We start from the raw sequence: 25754 nt of genomic DNA on the forward strand, positions 1-25754 counted from the left end.
TTTTTTGCACCAGTAGAAACACAAGGATTAGTATATAGAAATATGAAATGAAGGAAAGAATGGAGTAAAGGATTGGGCAAGGAACAAGCCTCCAGTGAGATCAGAGCCCAAATGGACACTTTGGTTGCAGACTTCTGAGACCTGCAGCAGGGGACCCAGCTAAGTCATTCCTACAACAGATCCTGTGAGATAATAAATATGTGCTGTGTCAAGTCCCCTTACCAAAAAAAGTTTTTTGTGAGGACAGCAGGAGCAGGAAAAGGACTGAGAGCTGGGATCCCATTCCAGGTCAGCTTGACCTCTATTTTAGTACACTATGTCCTTGCTTGATGCATACAGTCATGGATTTTAGGGGAAATAAATAGTTTTTGTAACTATCCCAGCATCTAGAGTGTACTTATTAAGACGCAGGCAGTTCATGCTACATCTATCGATGCAATACATAATTTCCTAACATCTCTGCAACTCAGTTCTGCCTGGTCCTTACATATCCTTGTCTCTTGGAGCAGAACTGGCTTGCCCAGGGATAGACATGTCCCCCAGCCAGGACAATCTCAGTCCTTTTGGCCCTGCAACTAGAAATGAAAGCAAGTCACTGTGGTGGCAGGAGCTAGAGCCAGTGGATGTGACACTTGTAGTCACATTCCCCACATGTGGAGGAGGCCAGGCTACAAAATACCTCTGGTGCTTTTCTAATAATGCTTCTATTTTGCTATATTCAAATCGCATTTCTTTAGCTTGTAATCAAGGAGCAAGTCCTGAGAAGTATGAATATGCTCCAATGTATTTCTTTCAACTCATGAGACCACCATAATAAAATTTAATACTTGTGTAGGGTAGGGAGAAATAAGGGATTAGGAAAAGCCACTGGAGTCTGAAAAATTGGGAGAAGTGGAGGCCTAGACCCTTCCTGGCTTTGCTTATGCATTCTTAACTTTCATCTCCAAGTGAACTTTTCCAGTGCAATCCTTCCTCTTCTCAGATGAAGCCCTAGACCAGCAGCTGATGAGGGCATTCAGTTACTCACTGGGTCATTGTACATCTGGACGATGAGCTGTTTCACCCCATGCAGAGTAGGGTGGGCCCATGGAGAGGGATCCAGCCAGTGACGGTTCAGGTCAAACCCCATCAAGGAACACCTGGATAATACACAAAGCAAGAGTGATTACAAGTAGGACAAGCCAATCTTTTCACATGCCAAAGTAGAGTTAGGTGTATGAACAGTAACTGTGTCACTTATCTAGAATTTCCGAAGACATTTTAAAGCACTTTACATGTGTTGATTCATTTAATGCTATCAGTAATATTACGAGGCCACTACTATTATAATTTCTACCTTACAAAAGAAGCAGCTGAGTCATAAAGAAGTTCATAAATATTTCTTGGAAAAAGTCTTACTTCAGTGCCCATATACACATGGCCATCACTTATGCAGTGTAGTAGAATGGCAAGGTCTGCTAAAACCATCAGTGTCTTCATTGTTTCTCTTTGTCTCAAACCTACAAGCAATCCATTGTCTCTACCTTCAGAATGTACTGGCATCTCTTTATTATTTCCACTGATATCACCTTGAACTTTGACTAAGGTCTAGAGTTTTGTGACAATTTCTTACCCACTCTTCTTGTTTTCATCTTTGCATCCTTCCACCCCTTCCTTATCTTTCCATGATCTACACAATGGTCAGACTGAATGTCTTAAAACATAAATCAGGCTATGCCTCTGTTTTGCTCCTATGGTTCCCTGTTACATGCAGCATAAAAGCCCAGGTCCTTCCAGAAGGCTATAATCCCCCTCTGGCCTACCTTTTAACCTCAGCTCCACTACTATTGCCTTGGTTTGCACTGTACCAGATACTGTCCTCACTGTTCTTCCAATACACCAGGTACTCTCTGCTGTGGGGACTTTGCACAGGCCATTTCTTCTGCCCAGCATCCTCTCCTCCCCTATATATCTGGATAATTCATTCTCTCACTTAATTCATATCTTTGTTCAAATATTGATGCCTACCTTGACCACCCTGGGCACATGAAGTAATGGCAATAGAGCAAGTGTAATTGTGACCTCTTGGTTCTCTTCCTCTTCCTCTCCTCATTTTATTCCTCTAGATTTAAAGCTCTGCTCACACTTGGGATGAGGCACCTTCTCCAGAGCTCTATCTCCATGCTTCCAGCCCCTGGGGCTTCTTACTGTAGGCCTTCTGCATGCCAACCCAGGATGACATACAACTGCTAGAAACAACATGCTTGCTCACAATTCAAATTACCAGTCTTTTTCTCTGGTCCATGCTCTTTTCAGTTAAGAATTAATCTCCCACACAGATATCATTATTTTACAGACCTGACTTCCTGCCCATCACCAATATAAAAAAAGTTTGCTCTTTGCAGATTTGTGGCCAGATTAAAAACTGATGGTAACTGATTAAAAAACTCTCTCCTTCAGACTATATCTCTTTTTCTTCTCTATCCATTGGTCCCGCTAGTTTAATTCTTGCCATCTTATCTTCCAAACTCTACTTTCATAAACAACATAATTTTATCCTTTCTCTAACTACAGAATGTATAGTCCTACCTATCATCTTATTCAGAAAAATACAAAACTCCCCTGGGGATCCTCCTCTGCTCTAGATGGTTGGGAAGGAGATGGAGGTGATTCATAATAATGCCTTCCTGGTTTTAAAAATAAAAAATGGTGCTAATCTAGCAGGAGAATAAATAACATTTTGTAGAGATGCATGGGGGAAAGGCCTCACTAAGGAGAAACCATTTGAATTGGCTTTAATACAGTTATTGAGGGAAAAGGAACTGTGTGAGTAAAGAAAATATGTGAGACTGCCTAGAATTTGAGGGCATAGTGGACAATTTGGTTTGATTACATCATAGAGTATGCAGGAAGAGGGCAGTGATGGAGATGTTGCAGAAAAGAGGTAGAGATGACATGCAAAGGGCTATAGCTAGCTGGCAAGGAGTTCTGTGATTTTGCCTTTTCGTTGCTGTATTTTGGTCAACCAAGTGCCAATGTTGACTTTTCACTGATTGATTATGAGTAAAAACATATAGCCCTGCATGCAGGTTATAACATCACCATCACAATCAAGAGAACACTATCAACAAAGTGCTTACTAATATTACTTTGTCCCAAGAACTAAGTACTTTACCCACAAATATGCTCATCTCAAACCTGTTCAGAGTCATTTGGGGAGCATATAGTAGAGCAGGCCAGAAATTTCAGCCCAGAAATTTCAAGTCCAGAAATGTCCAGCTTTAATACTCATGCTAGCCTAAGGAACAAAAAGTTTAGGTCAACCTCTCATTTTTTAAAGAATGTGTAAGCAATTGAGGAAAGGAGATGGGTTTAGGGAATGTAATGGTGAATTATCAAGTTGATTGGTTTACAAACCATCTAGGAATTAGTAAAGCCCACTTCTAGGTGTGTCTAGGTAGATTATTAGGGCCATGCCTGTGGAGAGTATATCTTTCCCTGGTGTTATTCCCCTCTTCTGCTTTTGGCCAGTATGAGATGAGCAGCATTTCTCCATCAAGCTCTTCTATCATGATGTTTCTGCCTTAGAACCAGTTGACTACGGTCTAAATCCTCTGAAACCTTGAGTAAAAATAATCCATTCTCCTTTTAAGTTGTATATCTTAGGTATTTGGTTCCAGTGACAAAAAGCTGATTAATACAAAAGTGGTACCAGTGGACTGGGGACACTGTTACGATGATACCCAACCATATGTTTCCGAAGCATTTGGGATTGATTTGAAGAAAGAATTTGGAAAGATTTGAAGATGTAGGCCAGAGAAGAACTAAAATACTATAAGCAGAGCTTGAACTGTGATTCTAATTGGAGCTCAGAAGACTAGAAAGTTGATAGAAATGTAGGTAGTAAAAGCAAGCCATGAGGTTTCAATTGGGAATGAATACTCTATTGGAAAATGGATTACAGGTCATGCATGTAAAAATATCTACATTTTACCCATGTTCTAAGGCTTTGCATGAGACAGTATAAAGTTAGCAGAATAATTAATCTGGCAGAGGAAATTTCAAGACAGCCCAATATTCAGGCTGTTACAGGGACACTGCTGGATGTTTTTAGCCAGATTTGTAGTGAAAATTTGGGACAAAAAGTAGAGCATCAAATTTAAAAGTAAACTTTAGTTGTGTTCAAATGGAACCAGGTGTAATGGTGGGGACAAACAGGGTGTGGCTGCTGAACCTTAAGATTATTAAAAAAACCATGTACTTTGAACAAGGACAAGAAAAAAAATGCAAGGGTATCTGAGAAATCCTCAAGACCCCATCTATTGAAGGCTGAAGGACACAAAGTATAAACCTTTAATTTGAAAAGAGAATCCCTTGGCCTCTGCTCAAGAATAGCTGACTAGAGAATGGGCTTCCCAAGATTCATTTCACCACGCTCAGCTGTCTAGGGACTCCAAGGCCACTGCAGTCATTGTCGAAGGATGCCTCGTTAATGTTCTAGCTGGTAGTAGATCATGCCATCATCTCTGTGATGCTGGTTGTTCAGACATGCAGAACACAAGTGTTGTAGGGTCCAGAGGCTTCCACCCATATTTTTGGGGCGGGTACCAGGAATTGAACTCAGGGCCTCATGCTCGCCAGGCAGGTGCTGTGCCACTGAGCTACATCCCCAGCCCAACTCAAATTTCAAAGGAAGGTCTAGAGGCCATACAGTGTGACTCGTAGAGGTGAATTCATTGAGCTGTGAGAATGAAGCTGTAGTTGTGGTGGAAACTCCAGGAAGTCAGAGGTGTCAGGAATGTAGAACAGGAAAGACACTGGCAAGGGTAGAGCCAGCTCAAGGGAGAGAGGCCATGTGGGCTGCAACAGGCTAGGCCATAGGGGAAGGCTATCCAAGCCCTCTAGAGTACACATCTCACACTATGTGCCCTGGATCAGGATTTAATATATTTGCCCTACTGGGTTTTGATAATTGCTTTTGTCCTATTCTTTTTTTAATTTTTGTATTCCTTCCTTTTGGAATATGAATGTATACCTTAGTACACCATAATATATTTGAAATGTGTAACTTGCTTTTCAAATTTTCAAAGGATTTATAGTTAAGAGTTTGCCTTGAACCTCAGAAGAGAATATTGACTCTCATGAGCATTTGAGAAATGATGGAATTGTTGAGACTTTCAGGAAGGGATCATTTCATTTTTGGTTGTGTGCAGGATAGTTGCATTATGTCAGGCAGAATTAGGAACTTACTACTGTCTTCATTTGGAGGTTAAGTTTGGTTTAAGGATATGTGTTTGAATGTCAAGTTGACAAGGAATGGAATGTGACAATTAAGAGTAATTACCAAGTTGATTGCCTTAGGAGTTACCAAGGGATTAGTAGAGCACACTTCTGGATATGTCTTAGTGGGTTATAGGGGGCATGCATTTGGAGTGTATATCTCTTGCTGGCATTGTTTCCCTACTTTGCTTCCCAGTCACCATAAAGTAGGCATCATTCTCCTACCAAGCCCTTCTGCCCTGATATTTCTGCTTTGAAGACATGGACTGAACTCTCTGAAATCATGAGCAAAATTAAACCCTTCCTTCTAAAAATTGCTTATAGTGGGCATTTGGTCACGGTGATGAAAAACTTATAGAGGAAGGATAAGGCAAGAGCTAAATATAGAAATTCATTTCAATTTTGTTGATAAATTTTATACTCCAATTCCATGATAATTTTGCAGGGATAGAATGATTGATAACAGATGTTCCCTGCTTCAAGAAACATACAGTCTAACAGGAAAAAGATATTTACAGATTTCTATCCATTTATAATTCAGGTTGTGAAGACTAAATGATATAATGAAATGAACTTAGCAAAAGTGCCAGAATATAATGATTGCTAAAATTTGTGTTATTATATTTTCTTATATTTTATATCCTTCATGATATGGACTACTACTAATTTTAAAGTCAGTAGGAGGCGGAGTGGACAGTAACGGTCAAGAATGACTTCATTTTTAACTCCAGTCTAGAAATCAGGCAGACCTAAATACAAAACCATGCTCTGTTCGCTCCCAATCTATAGTAAGTGTTTGTCTATATTCTTTGGAGAATGCCTGGCATCTAACTTCATTAATAGATGGGGTGATGGAATGGAGTGAGTTTGACTTTCATACACAAGTTAACAAGGCCATGGCCATCTTTGTCTCCTACCATGGAAGCCAGATAAGCCAATCCCTCCCTCTTTGTGACCTGGAAGACAGGGAAGCAGCAGGAATCCAGGCTCAGGCAACAGCCACTCTTGTGCAGGACTTAATCTTAGAATCGTGTGATGCCAGGAGTGGGAAATGTGTAGCAATGCTTCTGGACAACAGAGGTAGATTGTTCTTGCTTGTTGCGGTTTAAACGTGTTCCCCTAAAAGTTCCATGTGTTGGCAACTTAATCACCAAATTTATATGTTAATAGTATTTGGAGGTGGAGTCTTTGGGATGTAATTAGAATTAGATAAGGTCACAAATTTAGGGCCCATGTTGGCATTAGTCTTACAAGAAGAGGAGAGACCCAAGCCAGCATGCTTGCTCTACTTCCCCATGTGATGCCCTCTGATGTGTTATGATGCAGCAGCCAAACCCTCAACAGATGCGGAGCAGATGCCAGTGCCATGCTTTTGGACTTTTCAGCCCCCTCAACTATGAGCCAAATAAATTTCTATTCTTTATAAATTACCCAATCTCTGACATGTTGTTATAGCAACAAATAATGGACAAGGGCACTAACCCTTCAGAGCTGCTCTATTAAGTTTTCTGTTTTTCAAGTCTGACCTCTAGCTTCTGCTTGATTCTTTAAGCCCCACCTTTTCTGATCAAGTGGCTGGAGACAGTCCTTATTACTTTAGTTGAATGCATCTCTAAACATGTGGCCTTATGGAATAATTTATAGAAAACTCCAAGAGGATTCTATATTGTCCAATTACACCCACATGGGTGGACTCCATTTTTCCAGGGGTAGTGTTGAGAGCAAGCTGTTTCTTCAAGGTCACATAACCAATACTCTGTCTGGCCTAGACTGAAATCCTGGCCTCGGCTCCATAGTCTTCTATCTTGACCATGCTGCTTCAAGGAAGCCTCTTTAATATTCAAAGCTGAAGAAAAAATGTTAGAGATGAAAGATCTTGAAAGATCAACTCTTTGATACAGCCTGAAATGAAAATGAGTGTGACTCGTGATTCAAAGGCAATTTCAATCCTCAAAGGATCCTAGAATTCTTTGGAAGCTACCAGAGCATTTGTGCAACTCTTCAGTGCATACTTCCTGCATGGGCACTTTGTGAGCTGATTTTCAAACAATGCTGCTAATGGCAATTAGGTCTACTAGTAGTTGCATATTAACTGAACAAAACATTTTAGTAAAGATGCATGAGCTCTTGTCTCCAATTAAGTCGCCAGAGGTAGTCTTTGTTACTTTAGCTGAATGCATCTCTAGCCACATGCCCTCCAATGTGTGTGTTGTCTTGGGGAAGTCACCTATCCTCCTTGTGTTCCACACTCCTCTTTGTACAACAAAGTGAATATACTTCATGCATGGAGGTCTCCTTAAGCTTTTTCATTATATGATTCTAGAGCATCAAAAAGTAGACTTTAGATCCAGAGCTGGGAACTTTGGAAGGAGAGTATATTTCCAATAAAGTTAAGTAAAAAATAGAAATAGAAAATATCCTAGGAAAAGGTTGACAGAGTTTCAAAATCAACTGGCCAAAGGTCACCAATAACAACGTTAATGCAAGTATTTGGAAACTTTTGAGATTTGTGTGGAACACAGACAAGTCAAAAGATGAGAGAGTGTCTTAGTTACTTTTGTCATTGCTGAAACAAAATACCCAATACTCAAAGTTAAAGGAGAAACAATTTATTTCAGCTCACAATTTGTAGAGGCTTCAGTCTATAATCAGCTGTTCCAAGTCATGGTGGCATGGCAGAGGGGCATTACAGAGGAAAAAACAGTTCATGTCAGGCAGAAGGCAGCAAAAGCAGCAAGCAGAAAGTAATGAAACCAGGCTTCTTTCTGTACCTTATATACTATTCAGACTACATGTCCTTAGAGCAGGTAGTACTCACACCCAAAGTGGGATTTCCCTTATCCACACCCAGAACTATGCCAAACTAATCACTGGACTCATTTAGTAATGACACACCTTGGATCTCAGCATCACACACTTAATCCCAGCATCATATACTTAATCCCAGCATCACACACCCTAGATCCAACCACCTCTGAAAAGCCTTGCCTATGACCAAATAAGACTTTGGAGAGACATCTAGATATAATCCATGTCAGAGGGCATTCCAGGTAGAGGGGATGGCATATTCAAAATTAAGGAAGCAAGAATGGGCAATATACATATTTCTAACAGGCTCCTAGAATATTCTGATTTTGTCCCTAACTGGCTATAAGCACTCTAAGAAGTCAAGGTCTGTTTAGGCTCTATCTCATCAGAGGTTTCAGGACCAAGAAGCAGCTGTCTGAAGGATGAGGGAATGGACAAGATGAACTTCATATGCCAGACTCTCGCTCCTCTGATGGCCAGTTTAGTCAGTCATTGAGTGTGAAATCCTGGGTCTCTGTGGTGTTCTTCTATTATTTATTTTTAAGATAAAAATTCTGAAAGGACTAAAAATCAAGACCTACACTCTGACAAGAATGGGGACTTTTACGTCACCAATTGGACAGAATATCTGATGTTACAGCAAATCTAGAAAATGCAAATATACAGAGGCCAAATTTATATAGGATTGTATAATATATAATTTATACCTTTGAGTTGGAAGTACTTAAGTATGCTTTTCTTTGAAACTGTGAGCTCTATGAGAGAAATAACAATGTCTAATTCCCTGGAATGGAGTCACCCCATTCCAATACTATCTACTATAGATCCAGTTGCAGAGAGATTTCATTATATCTGTTGAATGGATGAATGAATGATTGAATATATGCACAAATGCATGAATGAATATTTTGCAACTTTGCAAAGTAGGCTCAGGTAATTACTTGCATATATACAGTCATGCACAGTAAAACTTTTCAGTCAATGATGGGCTGAACATACAACAGTGGTCTCTAAGATTGCATCACCTAGTGACATTGTAGCCATCATATGTTGTGTAAATACACTTTATGATCACACAATGTCAAAATCACCTAATGATGCATTTCTCATAATATTTCCCCCTTTTGTTCAGTGACATTTAACTGTACTTTGAGAAGTATTTGAACGTTTGTTAAATAGCAAACACATACACAACAATCAAGTGAGGTAGTTATCATTTAACCTCATTTTATGAATGAGTCAATAAAATTCAAGATGAATTTGACCTTCAGAAGGTCAGTTGACAGCTACTAGAATATAGAAGATTGGAAGCCAGGTCTTCTTGATGCAAGGATGACTCATAGTTGCCCTTTGAGGTCCCACTAACTATCTGTGAGACAGTACAATCTATGCTATGATTTGTCCCTTTTTGCAGACCTGCTCTCTTCCTCTCTTGCCCAGTGGCAAGGATATAGTGGTTCCTGAGAATGCTGTTCAAATAGCAAATAAATAGCTCCATTGCCATTGGGCATTGCACTAGTTGCAGTAATGGCAGCAAGAATGAGAGCTATGATTTTAATTCTCCTTCTTATGAGTTTGTTTTCATCTCTTCTAAAAGACAGAGTAGAAGTCATCTCAGCAGCTCTAGATCAATCCTACCCTGAGCACCTTGAGGCTGCATACTCCTAGGTCTTGGCAGCAACAAGCAGAAATGTATGGGGTATGCGTGTGATTGTCCACCAAACAGCAGTTTTTCAGCATTACCAATGAGCTGGATTTAATTAGGTATATTTTTCCCCAAAGCAAAATAAATATCAGTTAATTTAATGCCACAAAATCATTGGTATTCAATTGCCCTTGCTGTGAGGCACCTTCTAGCTCTAGTGATCAGCCAGGGCTGGAGTACCAGACAATTTGCCACCAACAGTCTCTGCAAAGTACTCAGCAGGTGGGCTGGGCTCCACTGATGGAGGTGATGCTCTTTATCCCAAACACAAAGTATAATCATAACCTGTTCACACCTAATCATCACCACCAAAGTATTTAAAGAATTTCCCTCTAGAGCAACATGACAGGAGATCTTCTTGACCTGGACTATGAAAAAGAGGCAGATCAATAAATAGATATGCTTCAAAGTCAGAAGGACTTGTGTTTGAGCCTCAAATCTGCCATCAAGTAGCATTTGGACTTTGAACGAATTCATCTGTTTTGCTCAAAGACCTTCAAAAAGCTGATAAAGACTGAATCTATTTCATTCCCGCTGAGTCTTCAGTGATAGCTCAGGGTCTGGTACACAGCTGATTATCAGGTGAACTACATAATAGAGCCTCAGAGGGTTAAATAATTTGTCCATTATTTGGCAAGGACAAGTGACAGATTTAAACTCAGTCTGCCCTGCTGTAAGCCTATGTTCTTAGCCACTGTGACTTTACTTTCTCCTAGCAGTCCTGGGAGTGAGCGTAGAGTCTGATAGAGGGACTTTCCTTCATGTGAGGTAGGAACGGATGCAATTTTATTTTTCAGTGGGTAAATTAAGTCTCAAAATGAATAACTAGCTAAAAAAGCATCTGTCTGACAAATCGATCTAAGGCACCCTTCTCCAGGCTAACTAGTTACACACAAGTTCCCCTTCTGGATAGGTGAAATATAATATGACATCATTTGTTCTGACCAGACTTTGGCAAAGTGATATCCTCCACTGGCCCCTGGACTAAGATCTTTTGGGCAGTGCATGTCCATGTGAGGTCCTCTCGGTTTGTAGCAAAGTCAGGATTAACACTTGAGTTTCCTATCTCCAAGATTCAGCAAGGTCTTTACCCTTTAATGGTGGCCTTTTTGGAAAAATGGTAGAACTGGGAAAAAGAATAATCAGATCACACCTGAAAAAGGGATCATTTCCAGCCTTAACATACTTGGGCCCTGTCTCTTAGCAAGGAGCAGAGCTTTATCAGAATGCCTCTCTTTTTCATTCACAGCATTTGTTCCAGGGATTAAAGTTCCCTCCTCCTCCCAGGCTTTTGTTTAGCAAAAACAAACAGTGGGCACAGGGAGGGGGCTTTCCAGCACTGCCACTTAAGAGAGTCTGTAGGACTAGTCACCAACTGGACAGACTCAAGATTCAATGAAACTCCCACACTTCAAAGATGGGGAGGCTGAGGCCAAGAGGATAGATGGGAGTTGACATGGTCACATAACTATGTGAGGGTAGGCTTGGAAGTCCATTCCAGAACCAAAGGATTATTTTTTTCGTAGAACACTGATAAGGAATTTGGTCCTTTAAAAAAGACCCAAGAAAGGACATTTTCTGAAGTTGCTCACTGGACTTATGGTTAGGAATTATTACTGCATTTCTTAAGTAAAAAAGGGCAGAGCAGATACAACTAGGAATTAAGTCCTCTATGCCCTCAGAAGATCTGGGAGCTGGGAAACCCCTTACCCACTTGCTTCAAGGCTGAAAATTGCCCTGAATCCCAGTGTGGATCCTGGAGCCACTCTGCCTAGACGAAATCTTGGCTCAGCAAAATATTACTTTTGTAGCTGAACTTCTGTGTGAAGTTCTTCTCCAGCTCTGACAAAAAAGTGGGTATTTTGCCTTTCTCAGGGCATTGCTTTGAGGACTAAATGAGATTGCATATGGCAAGGCCTAGTTTGAAATAAATGCTGCACATATTAGCTGTTCTTATGGTCTGATGTTGGTGGAAAGATTGAGGTCCTCCACAATCTGCTCCCCACTTTTTCCTACACTACTTATATCAGTACACCATGCAGGGCTAGCCTGTAGGAGGGTTTCTCAGGTCATTTCAAAATGATATCCTTCCTGCATGCTGATGCAGTTACAGAGTCTCAAGGCTTATTCAGCCTGAGTAGTGCTTCAGGCTCCACTGCCTCTTCCTGATGCCTTTGTGCAGTGGATGTACTATACATCATATGGAGGCTGCATCAAATCAGTCACAAAAATCAGCTACTGCAGACCATGCTTCATTCCCCAAGCATCCAGATCACTCTAGGCTCAGGCAGCAAAGCTCAGAGGCACTGGTTAGAACAAGCTCTTGGGTTGACTCCTTGCATCTCCTCCTATGAACAGTGGAATGTCAGGCAAAGAAATTAACCTCTCTGTTTGCATCAGCTTCCTAATCTGTGATATGAGCATAGCATAAGAACCTACCTCACGGGTTCATGTGGTTGTTGGGTGGACGCTCCCATTGCTTTCTATACCCAAAAGGACTTTAGTCTTCTACCCTTGCTACCCATTTCTTGAGGGAGGGGATGGAACTTACCTAATTGATCAGTCAAGATAAAGAACAGAGCCAAAGTGAAAATCAGTAACAGGGCCTTACCCCTTCTAAATCCCCATCCGGAAGGATAAAGTCACTATATTGAACAGTTTATTCACTATAAACATATTTTGTGCTAGTCCTTGATTTTGATTTATTTCACATGGTTAAAGGTGATAGATTGATAACTAACCACAAATTGTCATCATCTAGGATGTGCTTGATCCTATTATTGTTGCTGAATGTATCACTTGGGCTAGTGTTGTGATAATCTAATCAGTTATCTTTAATGAAAATGTGATTGCCCAAAGTCACTAGAGAGTCAAAACCTTAAGACCAGCCATATATGGAAGATATCTCTGAGAAGCAATCACTTCATAAGGGTTCTAAATACAAGCAACAAAGATACTTACAATAAACAATATTAAAGTATCAACCCAGGGATTAAACCAAGGACTGTACCAACAACAATAGAAATGAAAAGACATTTAAGCAAGACACAAACCCAGTATTCCAGCTTACAAAGACAAATTCTGGGAGAATCCATATAGAAAAGTCTGGTAATCAACCACTTGGACAATCTGAACTGATATCACAGGAAGTAGCAAAACGAATGAGGCTTTAGAAAAATTCAAAACAGAAATAATTTCCCAGATAACTACAGAGGTGGTGAGCATAATAAAAGACATGATTAGAATCTCTAGAAGAGAAACAAATAAAAAAAAATAGGTGAGTTCAGGACCATGATGGAAGCCATGAATGCTCATCATAGGAAAGAAATGGAAATCCTGAATGACCAACATAGGAAAGAAATGGAATCCATGAAACAGATTCAAACTGATATCCAGGAGATTAAAAACTCAACTGAAAGTATATGCAGCAGACAGAGCCAATCTGAAGACAGAATGTCAGATATAGAAGACAGGATGGTGGTCAGTGACCACAAAAAGAGAGATCTCTTAAAAATAGTAAGAGACCATGAGAAATCAAATGAACAGCTCCTAGATGATGCAAAGAAGAATAATGGGTTGGATTTCACAAAAAAGCAAGAGACAATACAAATGACATAAAAAACTGTTCACAGAATTAATGACAGAAAATTTCCCAAACAGAGCAAAAGAATTTAACATACAGATAAGTGAGGCATATAGGAATCCAGTTAACCATGATAAAAAATTCTACACCTAGACATATAAAAATCAAGATCCCCCAAATCCAACAGAAGAACAAAATACTGCAAGCAGATAGAGAGAAAAATAAATAAAAACAATCACATGCAAAGGAAAGCCCATCAGAATCACAGCAGACTTTTCAACACCAACCCTCAAGTCAAGAAGAGCCTGGAGTGAGGTATTTCAAGCCCTAAAAGAAAACAACCTCCAATGTAGACTGCTGTATGCTGCAAAACTCTTTCAAAATGGATGTGGAAATAAGATACTTCCATGACAAAGAACACCTGAGAAACTTCATGCCAACAGAGTAAATCGATCAGGCAAGGCAAGAAATTATGGGGGGGGGATAAAAATAGAGCCAACAACAACAAAATAACATGAGGATGATAAGTTAGTACATATCAGTTATAACCATCAATGTTAATGGCCTCAATTCACCAATCAAAAGAGATAGACTGGCAGAATGGATTAAGAAGCAAAATCCAACAATATGTCCTATACAATAAATGCACCTAGTTCTAAAAGAAACTCATAGACTGAAAGTGAAAGGATGGAAAACAGTTCTCCAAGACAGGAGCCCAGAAAAAAGCAGGGGTAGCTATATGACTTGAAGACAAAGTAAATTTCAAACCAAAACTAATTAAAAGTGACAAAGAAGTTCACTACATCCTTGTAAAGGGAACAATCCAAGAGGAAGAGATGACAATCATAAATATATATGCACCAAATATTAATGCCCCCAACTATACAAAAAAAATAATAAGGGATATGGAAAACCAAATAAGCACTAATGCAATTGTAGTGGGGGACTTCAACACCCCACTGTCACAATTAGACATATCATCTAGACAAAAAAATCAACAATGAAATACTATAACTGAATCAAGCTTTTGAACAAATGGACTTAATAGACATCTACAGATTGTTCCACCCCACAAAATCATAATATATATTCTTTTCAGCTGCACATGGGTCATTCTCAAAAAGTGGATGCATATTGAATCCACAGCCTTAAGTGAAATTAATAGGACACACATGTGTAAATACCAAATAGTGTCTCTGGTATGAAAAATCTAAAAGTATAAAGATCAAAATGCATAATTCATACTGTGTAATAGGAAGAAACGTTCTAAAGGAGTAGGGGATATGGGAGGGGTAGGAGAAAGGTAAGAAGAGAAAAGAAAAAATATGAGAAAAGGAAAAGCATGGAAACGTAAATAGGTTGGGTTGAGTGGGTAAAGAGAGGGCAGGGCAATGGGGAAAAACAAGAACCAAGATACGTTATGTAAAGGTACAAGATCCCAATGATTAATGTAACTGTATTGTATACATACACTGTACCAATAAACTTAATAGAAAAAAAAATAACATAAGGAACAGAGCTTGTTGGGCCCAGCCTCTCTCAGTATACACTTTTGGATGTGTAATCCTACAGACAGCTCCATTCCAGGCTTCTCTCTGCCTCCGGCATGTTCTCGGGAGGGAGCTCACTTCCTGATTTGCTTGTGGCCATTAGGGAAGTTGAAATTTGGAGTGAAGTAAAAGGAGAGCAATTGTGGCCACAGATATAAGTAATGGCTTCCCAATCCTGCTTTTATCAATACCAACGCTAATGTTTTGACTGCTACTTTTCTGATTCCTGTATTTCTTTCTAAATTGTTAGTAGGTTTGAGAATGGAAGGATTGTGATTATCATGCCTATATCTCCGGTGCAATGATGCATCTAAAACACTTAGCATATTCTCTGGCAGTTTGCAATTAATGCTTTGCATTATTATTATCATTAGCACTGTTATTTACTACTATCACCCCCTCAGTTTAGAACATACTGCCTGCTCCCTGGCTAACTTCTACTCATTCTTCAAGACTTGTCTCACCATCTGAGATGTGATTGCTGACTTCCCCTATTTTAACCCGCCCAGCTAAGGTAGGGGGGTTCCTCCTTTGTGACTCCAAAGAGCCTTAATTTACCTTCACCAGTGCAGTTGTTTCCCCTTTGGACTGTGAGGCGAGCATAGGGGTCAGGCCCACCTTATATTCCCAAGGCGTTGTGCGAAGTATGTGTTTGGTGAACATTTGAGGAAAGGGAGGAGGGGAGGAAAGAATGGGAGAGAACAAAACAAGAAAGAAATAATTTTGTTGTAAGGCTTTTTAGGCAGAGTGCCAGCAAAGGACAGATATGTACAAGAATAGGCTGGTTTATGCTCATGCAAAGGGCAAAAGGGCCCAGTAAGGGTGGAGTTTTTAGGAGGAAACAAGAGGGACAGTGAGAGATGGCACTGAGAGGGAAGGTTGGCAACATTCTACAAGCCCTGAGTCCTAACTAAAAAGCTAAGTTTCCTTCTGAGAGCCAGTGGAGAATCACAGAGGATGTCAGTGAGAATTGACCCTATGCAAGCAGTGGTTTAGGAACTGAGACCAGAAATGATGGCATTCTTGAGTTTATCACATTAATTTGCTCCTCTAGACTCCCAGCTACTAATTCTGCATTCATTACTCTCTCCTCTGAGGCCTATCTTCATTGTAGAATCAATTATTAAAACCAACTTGCTATCAACTCTAACTTTGAAATGCTGTTCTACTGCTTACAGGAACAGAGATGGGGAGCTACCTCCACCAACATCTGGCCATCTGGCTTTTTCCATGGAACCTGGCTGGGAAACTCATTTGAATAATTGATCCTGGCAGCATGAACTTGTAGGTTAGACTCCTGATCACACTGTCAGCACCAGTGTCCTTTTGGCATCCACAGAGGCATAACTCAACTTATACAGAGCAGGAGTCTCTGGGAGGTGAGGGTCTAACTCACCCCTGCTGTTACTCTGGTTGCATCTGAAGTAGGTGGTTCACTCACTGTGTGACCTTGAGCAAGTGACTTGGGCTCTCTGTGGTTCATTTTTTTTTTTGTTCAAAAAGAGTAATTTCTTCCCATTCTGTGCTGCAGGGTTCTCTAAAGGCTCTAAAAGAGAATAGGGGGAAGTGCTGAGATTTGGCAGAATTAAAACAGAATGGCCTTGTTAGGAATTTAGGTAGAGAACTCAGTGTCAGACAGCAAAGTGCACATGGGCTGTATCAGAGGCAATATGGCTCCCAGCATGAGGCTTGTGATGGCCTCTTCCTACCCCTGCTCCACTAATTAGTTCTACAAACTTGGGAAAGTTCCCTATTCTACCCATGCCCCAATTTTCTCATCTGTGAATGAGAATAAGGATGCAGTTGCACTAAAATTACGTGAAACAAAAAATGGAAAATGGCTAGAACAGTGCCAGACCTAGAAGGTTCAAAGATGGTAGTTCTCGTTAACATCAAAATTCTTTAGTTCCAGACACTATGCTTCAAAAACAGAGAATGAAAAGCCTCAAGAGCATGTACAGGGGATGGCAGAAAGGACAGGGAGAGGAGTGGGCTCCAGATTACACAGGAGAAATTAGGCTTTATGGAAGTTCAGCCCAGAGAATAGGAGCTGGCAGTGGCCGGAGTGAGTGTGCAGTGGGGAAGAGTGTGGACACACACACTCCAGACAGCTGAGGCCTGCCAGGTAGGATACGTTTGGGCCCAAGTGATTCTTCAGTGGACAGAGGTTAAGTAACCAGCCGGCAGGGGTAGCCGGACATGACACACTCTCCAACGGTCAGAGGCGGATTCAGTGAGGCATGGTGCTTACCACCCATGCCTGGAGATAAATAGCAGAAGGGCATAAGCTGGTCCTCGGAGTCTGCCAAAGGGGTCACTGCCCTGGGCAAGGCGCTGAACCAGATGTCTGTTCATGATGTGACAGGGCCATGCAGCAGGGAAATATGACCGGGGCAGAGAAAGAGACACAGTGTGAGGATGTGATGGCAGATCGATTGGTGGGGCAATAACTTGCTGTGCTTGCTGTGGATCTTTGTTTTCCATTTTCAGCTTGATGAAAAACATGTGGCTTTTATGCTGTCACAGAGTAAATAGAACATTAACATGTATTTTACTTTTTACATAGCTGATTTTATGTTCTATTCTGCTTAAAATAGCTCGGAGTATTTCCGTCCTCTGAATGTGAGGTGAAAAGGCGGTCCAGTTATTGTGTGTGTGTGTGTGTGTATGTGTGTGTGTGTGTGTGTGTGTGTGTATTGGAAATACTTCCCATCATATTTCACCCTCTCTTATGTTAATAGTGTTTTACTGTACCCTTTAGCTCCCTTTCATATCTTTGGACTCTTAGATTCTCCAATCTTTAAAAACTGTCTCTTAGTGGGTCTGGTCAGAAGGACCTGCTCCTGCTTCAGGAGACAGTGTAGCACAATGTTAAAACTGAAGATCGGGGGCCAGGGATTTGGCTCAGTGGTTCTGCTACCTGCCTTGAAAGGGCCAGAGTTTGATCCCCAGTACCAAAAAAAAAAAAAAAAAAAAAAAAAAAACACAAAACCAAAACCAAAAACCGAAGGTTGGTTCTCATGTATTCATAACCTGGTCTGACCCTTTGTGCTGAGGAACCTGGGAAAAATTCTTGGTAGCTCTGTGCCTCGATTTTTTTCTGTATTTGAAATGGGTCTTTCATACTACTTCCATGACAGGGCTTTTGGAGCATTGATTGACAATGCACATATGATACAATGCATATATAGGTGCTCATTTCTAGTATAAACACTGGGCTTCTTATTGACAAGGGTTCTTTCTGCTTCCCCAAGGCCCATCTCTGGGCTTGACACCCAGCAGGCCCTTGATGACCCTCAGTTAAATTGGATTTACTGCACGGAAGCATCCTTTGCTCTATAAGGGTTACCAGTGCAAGAAACAACAGTAGCGAGAAACTGCAGACAGTATAGCATCCATTTCCACCATGGGGGCTGCAATGCCAGGCTGTCAGGCAGAATCATTTCTGTACCACCTGGAGAAGTCTGTTCCTCTCCCCCACCTCCACACTCCCAAGGAGCACTGAGGTTTTCTGAAGATGAGAAATTTCACAGCATCCTGCTATCTTTTGGGTAACTGCATATTTTATGATGACTAATAGGCAATTACTATGGTAATATTGCAATTCAGCATGTGTGAGGTTTGGGAAATGAGAAATTATGGGTAACTACTTTGGACTCATTTCTATGGTAACAAAAAGTAATTGTCATTAAATACCAGTTATACTGAGGCTGTACCTGGTAATTATAGATTTTTATGCCCAGAAACATAAATAAAACCAATAAATTTATTCAAAGGTCTATGACTGTTTACTTGTACGTGGCTCTATGGAATACACAATGACAAGCACCTAATTAAGAAATGCAAACCCAACATAGAGTTTCATATTGTCATATGAAGATGGAAAGACTGTTTTTTAGATGCAAGGCAACTTGTGCATTACAAATGCTGAAAGAATATAGTGGGATACAGTAGGGGGTGGGACCTGTCTTCCTGCATAGCGGGAAGGAGGTAGCAGAGAGTGTGCAAATGCTTCTCTCTCTGGCCATGGCCTGGCCTTCTGCATGATGCTGCAAATTGTTTATCAAGTCTGGAATGGATTCAGCTCATCATCCCAGTGACCTGCTGTAGGAGTTGCCTTGTAGCCTCTTGGCTCTGCAATGCCTGAATTTGTATTTTTCCATCCCTCAATAACTGAGGTCCCAGGTCTCCCCAGAACCCTAAAAATGCTGATATTGCAAAGCCAGTGGCCATGCCATTCTTTTCTTTTCAAATGTTGTAAAATAAAACATAACACAAAATTTACCATCTTAACCATTTTTAAGCACATGGTTCCGTAGTATTGAATACCGTAATGTGGTGCTGCCTTAACCTCCATATATCTCTGAAACACTAAACCTATTGCTCTCAAACTTGTTAAACAGTAACTCCCACTTGAGCTCTCCCTTTCACAGATCGTGCTATCCTACTTTCCTATCCTACTTTCTGACCATGTGAATTTGACTTACTTAAGTACCTCACATAAGTGGAATCATGCAGTATTGTGTGTGGTTGGCTTTTCTTTACTTAGTACAACATCTTCAGTATTCATTCAAGCTGTAGTCATACTGTTTTTGAAAAGACTTCTCCCCAGAACTTTCATCAAATTATATTCATCCAAGAGGACCGGAGGGAAACTGAGGCTAGGAGAGAAATATGTCTTGTCCAAAGACAAACGAGAAGGTTCAGGCAGGTGAACAGAAAGAAATGTCAGTACTCTGACTCTACTTGCAGTAAAAGTAGTATATGGGAGTACAGATTCCCTAGATGTAGCCTGTGTTCTTAAATATGGTTTATCACTTTCTTGGCCTCAGTTTCTCCTTTATTCAAATGGATATAATAAAAAGTTGCTTTCTTTTCTCAAGGAGTTGTTGCTATGATCAAATGTGGTTTTTAAGTGCCTTTAACAGTATAACACCCTATGCAATAACAAAGTGTGACCGAGAATCTATAGTCTGTGAATCCATAGTCTGTTAAATTACAACAGGAGCTTATCATGTTAAGTCATAGCAGTATTCACGTCACAACACCATGCGATTGAAATAATGGGGTTAGGAAGCCATGTAAGTGAAGATGAAGGGTTGGATGCTGAAAGCATCTGGTGATAACTGTTCTCCAGGAAATGCAGTTTTGTGCTATAGCATAATCATTTATTTAGAAAGTAGGGATGCAAGAGGAGTATAGGACAACAGTGGGGAGCAGAGGCTCTCTCAGACAGACTTATATCCATGACCAGTCCTCACAGAATGCAGATGATTCCCTAACCTCTGTGAGGGCACGCACATCCGGAGGAGGGAAAGAATGAAAGTCAGAGGCATTGGCAGAGAGGCAAAGATATGGCTGCCTACATTCTGAGCTGCGTCCAGTGAGTTCTTCAGTCTCCATGAGGTCTGGTTTTGTTTGCTACCCTAGAATTTTAGGAAACATCCTTCCCTTCCTCTCCCTTTCCCTCCATTCCTCTCTCCTCCCCTCTCTCCCTCCCTTTCTCTCTCTTCCTTCCTTTCCTTATTCCCACAAACTTCCCTCCTCTAGTCAAAGCAGTCTGAGTAGGTGTTTCTTATTTACATTGACAGGAACCCTACCAACTCCTCTCCTTCACAATTGTCCTGGAGATTAAATGAAAAGTGTACAAGTGCTGAATAGGCCAATAAGTCAGCAAGCAGAATTCCTGAAGTGGCATTTCCCAAAATGTGTTTTATAAACTTAATATGGATGGTGGGTTGTGTGGAGCATGGCACTTACTTTTGAGAAATACTAATCATCATTTTTCCCTCTTGGGTTCCTTGTTTTTACAAGCATATTAGAAATTCTGAAAAGTCTTATTGTTAGAAAAAAATGACTTCACTTAGCTTGAAATTGCCCAAATTTATTTGAACTCTGAATAATTTTTTCCCATACAATGCCTTGGTAAGTCCCATCAAACCCTGGAAACCTGGAAATACTGCTGTAGAGAACAGCAATGCTTTGGGAGGGGCTGGCCTACTCCCATAGGGAGTAGGGGGTGGCCTACTGCCCTTCTAGGGCATCTTGAAGCTCTGAATTCTATGTCTTTCTTATTTTTTTCATATTCTCCAAAGCTGTAGTAGTGAATTCTCATGATTGATAGGCTTTTTGTTACTCCTTGGAGCTGTTTTAGCAATAGGATGTAATGCCTATGGTTGGAGATTTTCTCCAACTCTCATAATGAGAAAGAATCACATATTCTCACTAAGAGAATTCTGGAGGTAGAAACTGCATGATGAAAGCATCTCTTAGAATCACAGCTATTTATCTTGAAGCCCCCAAGTCACAAAATCTGGAGCTTAAAGACATACAGAAAGAATCTACTCCCCAGTTGCCATCCCATTGGTCATCTGAAGCACAGAGAAGGAGGGAAGTTTGGTCAAGGTCACAGATGTATCTACAGCTAGTTCTCTGGACAGCAGATAATGACATAAATAAGTGTGTGGAGTGACAGTGTTGACCTCTCACTGACCACTGCTGCTCTTGTAATTAAACAGAAATGTTAACATAAATCAAATCAAATGGTTGGTCTTTCCACTACCCTTATCACCCAACAGTGCCTTCTGTATAGGTAAGGTGGAAAGGCATTACTTTCAGGCCTGCAACAAGCCATAAACCTGCAAATGCTACTGAACCATTACTTTAGCCAATTAAGAGAAGAAGCAAAATTATCTTTAATGAAGCCTTCATGCATCCCACGGGCTCCCTCTAATTCACACCCATGGGTACCAGGGAATCCCTCTGGACCCAATTTCCATGTTTGGAAGGCAGCAAACCAACACTTTGTAAAATGGGGATGGCTAAGTGTCAGAAAATTTGGTTCTGATATGAGCTCAGCTAGGGATCTTGAGCAATTTCCATCTCATCTCTGGGCCTCAATATCTTCATTAGTAAAGTCATCACTTTGATTCACTTATAGTCATCAAACACTTTCTGAGCATCTAACATGTATTGATCCCTGTCAGTAGACAACAGGAATATTGAGACTGCTGAAGTTCAATCTCAACCCTCTGGTAGCTTGAATTACATCAAGTCTACATAATGAGATGATTTGTTCAATAATTTGGCCTGTGGGGAGACAGAGGTGGGAGCGGTCAATTCTGTTTTGGATTTAGAGAAATGAAATAGGACACAAACTGAGTTGTAAAGAGACTTAGTGAGATGAAGAAGGGATATCTGGGCAGAGGGGCACTTGCATAAAGGTAAGGGAGTAGCCACCAATAGCAGTCTGAGGCACTGTAGCCAAAGCAACAGTCCCAGGAAGGGAGATAATACACAGAATAGTGCATGTATAGCTACTCGGTCATACAAAGATTTGCATACAAAGCTTGGCAGTTTGGATGTTATCCTGAAAGTTGTGGGACTAATCAGCTGTAATTATAAAGCTATATAATTAGGGGTGGTGAAGTTAGTCAATAATTTACTGGCTATGTGTTTTGGGCAAGTCTGTTGCCTCAAGGGTGAAACAAGGATATGACTCTACATATCTCAGACTCAATGTTCCTTTTGCAGAGGATCTCCAAGGCTGTGGAAATTTAGGCTATAAATGGTAGTGTGAATATGGAAGAAAGAACATTCAAGATATGAGTATATGAGCCCACACCAAGGGGAAATGCTGTTCATTTGTTCTGAGTGCCACTCTCCTTCATTAATAATCTCCAAAAAGGAACACAGCAGGAAAGCAGTGGTCATTATAACTGCCATATGATTCTACAAAACACATTACTTCCACCATTTCTTTTGCTGCTCACAAATGTCCTGCCAGACAAATTTACATAGAAAGTAGGTAGGTATTAATCAAATAGTTTCTCTGGTGTGAAATACTAGAATAGTACATAAGATCTTAATGAGATAATTGACAATGTGAAATAGGAAGAAAAGGGCTAAAGGTGTAGGGAAAGTGGAAGGGTAGGGGAAAGGTAGTAAGGGAAAAGAAAAAATATGAGAAAATGAAAAACTGGAAATAAAGTGTTTGTAAACAGGGAGGAGAAGAGGGGTGAAGGGAGGGCACGGACAAGGGAAAAAAATGAGAACCAAGACCTGTCATGTAAAGGTACAAGATCCCAATAATGAATGTAACTGTGCTGTATACCTAAAATGTACCAATAAACTCAATGAGAAAGAAATAAAATTTAAAAAAGGAAGTAGGTATTAAAATTTATACTGGTTGGCCTGATTCCTGGTCCAGCAAGCTGTCCAAAAAACTCCAGCAAGTGACCATAGGTTCATGAACTAGCCAAGGCTCATTAGCACCTTCTTAAGAGCTAGGGTGCAACTACTTCTGATGAACTCATGATAATTGCAAATTCTTTCCCAAAAGTTTAACCCGCATTTTTGTCAGGTTTCCATACCACCATCCTGTGATTATCTATCTCCAAGCATTCTCACAGTCCCTCACCTGTAATTGCCCAGATAGACGCCATCAGGGTTGAGCATCGGTGCAATCTTAAAGACCAGGTGTTCTCGTAGGATACAGGCAATAGGGTGGTGGCTTACAAGGAAGTCAATGATTCCTAGGGAGAGAAAAGTGTTCCAGTTAACTGTGAATTGTTTCAAGAAACAAGGAACATATTTTTCTTAGCTTGAAAATTTGTAAGAGTTCAATAGGCGATTTTTGGTCTGTGTTGTTATTAGCTATTACTGTTATGTGGCTATGGACTAGGTATTACCAGGTGAATTTCATAAATATATCTCTGTTTCCAAGAGACACATAGCTAAAGACAAAACACGAAGCCCAGGATGGGCAGACAGGAGGAAGAGAGCATTTCCTGCCAGAAAGAATAGGGAAAGCTTCCAAGAAAACACAGCATTTGAGCTGTGCTTTTGAGGGCCTGGATGACAGCAATGACTTTTGGAAAATGCTTGTAACAATGCAACCAAAGGGTTCTTCCTAAAGCAAAATTTTGACCCTGTCATCCCCTCCTTAGTACCTTCTGGTGATGGCCTGCACATATCTATAGGAGAAGGGGTGAGAAAATCAACTGAGTCCTTGTCCCTCCCTTCTTGTTTCTACTTTTTCCTTGGAAACACACAAAAAGGGATCAAATGGTGCTCTGGCAGTTCATGAAATTAGCTTAATACCAGAAACTGATGGGAGAGTTAAAAACCCTCCCCAAATGCACAGAGGTTCTGTTTCTGGCTAGATGGCTCAGGAAGACCTGGAAGAGAAGAAAGCCTTTGAACTGGGTCTTGACACGTAGGTTTGATGGACAGGGAGAAAGTAGTAGGGTAACTAAGAACAATCCATGGGCCCAGTGGCAGACACTTAACTCTTGGACTGATAAATCACTCCAGAGCACATTCCAAAGCTGCTATGACCAGTGAGGAACATCTCGGGCTTTTCATTATGCCAGGCTTGAGAATTCATCGGCAACTGAGAGCCAGTTGGGCATCATTTACATCTGATGCTGCAGTGGACCAGATGCCCTAATTTATTTGTTGGTCCTCATATTAAAATTGCAGTTTGCTAGTAAATAGGCAGGGTAATGATGCCAGGAGCCCTTGTTAGGGGCTAATAATTGCTTAATCTGTCCACTAATTGACCCCAGCTCCCGGAGCGGCCCTCCATCAAGGAGCCAGCCTATGGTTAAGGCCTGGTCACACTGCTTTAGAGGATGGCTACTGGAAATGGCGTAAACACATTGTGATCCATCCTCCTTCACATATGAGTAGATTAATTGGGTTGCCAATTAGGCAGTTAATAAAAGAATGAGAGGAAACAAAGCCAGACCAGAAGCTGCAGTTGCCCAGATCTTCCTCTCCCAGGTGGATGTGGGGCAAGGAGGGGGGAGGTTTTAGAGTCATCTTTCAGGTTGAGGTCAGACACAATTAAAAAGGAATCATTCCCACTGTCTTAGAACTGGGAGGAGGTCTTTTTCTTTTTCTTTTTTTTTTCTTTCCTTTCTTTTTTTGGTGGTAGGAGAGGGTGCTAAGTGGAGATGAATATAACGAAGAATGTGAGGGAAAATAAGAGAGAAGAGGAAAAGTTATCCCCTGGTAAAGGTTAAAAACAAAGCATGGAAGAGGAAAGCAAAGGGATCTAGAGGACAGAAATACTTAGGGACTTATATTTGAATCTGAACTAATTATTAGCTAGAGAAATTACTTGTTAGCTCTCTCTGACTGTTTTGTCATCTTGACAGAAGGGTAATGATACTAATCTGGAAGACAGCTATGTGACTGGGACAGAGCTCCTATATGTTGCCTCTCATGGTAGCAACACCATGATGTTCTTTGCTCAGAGCAAAGTTTGAAAGTCAATGGAGTAGTAAAAACAGCAGCAATTCTGGACATACAAGGCCTAGCCTGTGAGGTTTACTAACTATGCCACTTGGGGATAAGGACATAAAATTGGAAAAACAAATAAATCCAGATAACCTGGGTTTTAGCTCAGCTACCAGGTACATGTAGAAAGCCTCTGGCCCTAGTCTATTTAAAATTCAGATAAAGAATGGCAGAAGAGGGCCAGGGATTTAGCTCAGTGGTTCCACAGCCTGCCTCACAAGCAAAAGGACCTGAGTTTGATCCCCAGTATCAAAAAAAAAAAAAAAAAAAAAAAGAATTGCAGAAGAAAGACTGGCAGCAAAATATAGCTGGGACATAGAGTCATGACACCTAAAAACCTACAACTTGGAGAAGGAAAAAAAAGAAGTAGATCTCTAGGAGTCAGGAGGGAACTGATAGGAAAACTAGAAACTACCAAAGAGCTGGAGAAATAGAGCACAACCCTATAAAAAAAAAAAAAGAATTGCAGAAGAAAGACTGGCAGCAAAATATAGCTGGGACATAGAGTCATGACACCTAAAAACCTACAACTTGGAGAAGGAAA

The 25754-nt window shown here is 40.7% G+C and overlaps 1 protein-coding gene across 4 annotated transcripts in view; it reads right to left on the minus strand.

The window, feature by feature from the left end:
• The window catches only part of Agbl4 (ATP/GTP binding protein like 4), a 1213327-nt gene that overhangs the window by 92890 nt on the left and 1094683 nt on the right, over positions 1-25754 (minus strand). For all 4 annotated transcript variants that reach the window (XM_010610280.3, XM_033767837.1, XM_033767835.1 and 1 more), the window contains 2 exons: positions 23325-23439; positions 1028-1139 (listed from right to left, as the gene is read on the minus strand). In XM_010610280.3, coding sequence (XP_010608582.1) covers positions 1028-1139; positions 23325-23439 — 227 coding nt within the window. The remainder of the gene's footprint in view (positions 1-1027; positions 1140-23324; positions 23440-25754) is intronic.

The sequence above is a fragment of the Fukomys damarensis genome, unplaced genomic scaffold (genome assembly GCF_012274545.1).
Source record: "Fukomys damarensis isolate Sample0158 unplaced genomic scaffold, DMR_v1.0_HiC HiC_scaffold_23, whole genome shotgun sequence".
NCBI lineage: Eukaryota > Metazoa > Chordata > Mammalia > Rodentia > Bathyergidae > Fukomys > Fukomys damarensis.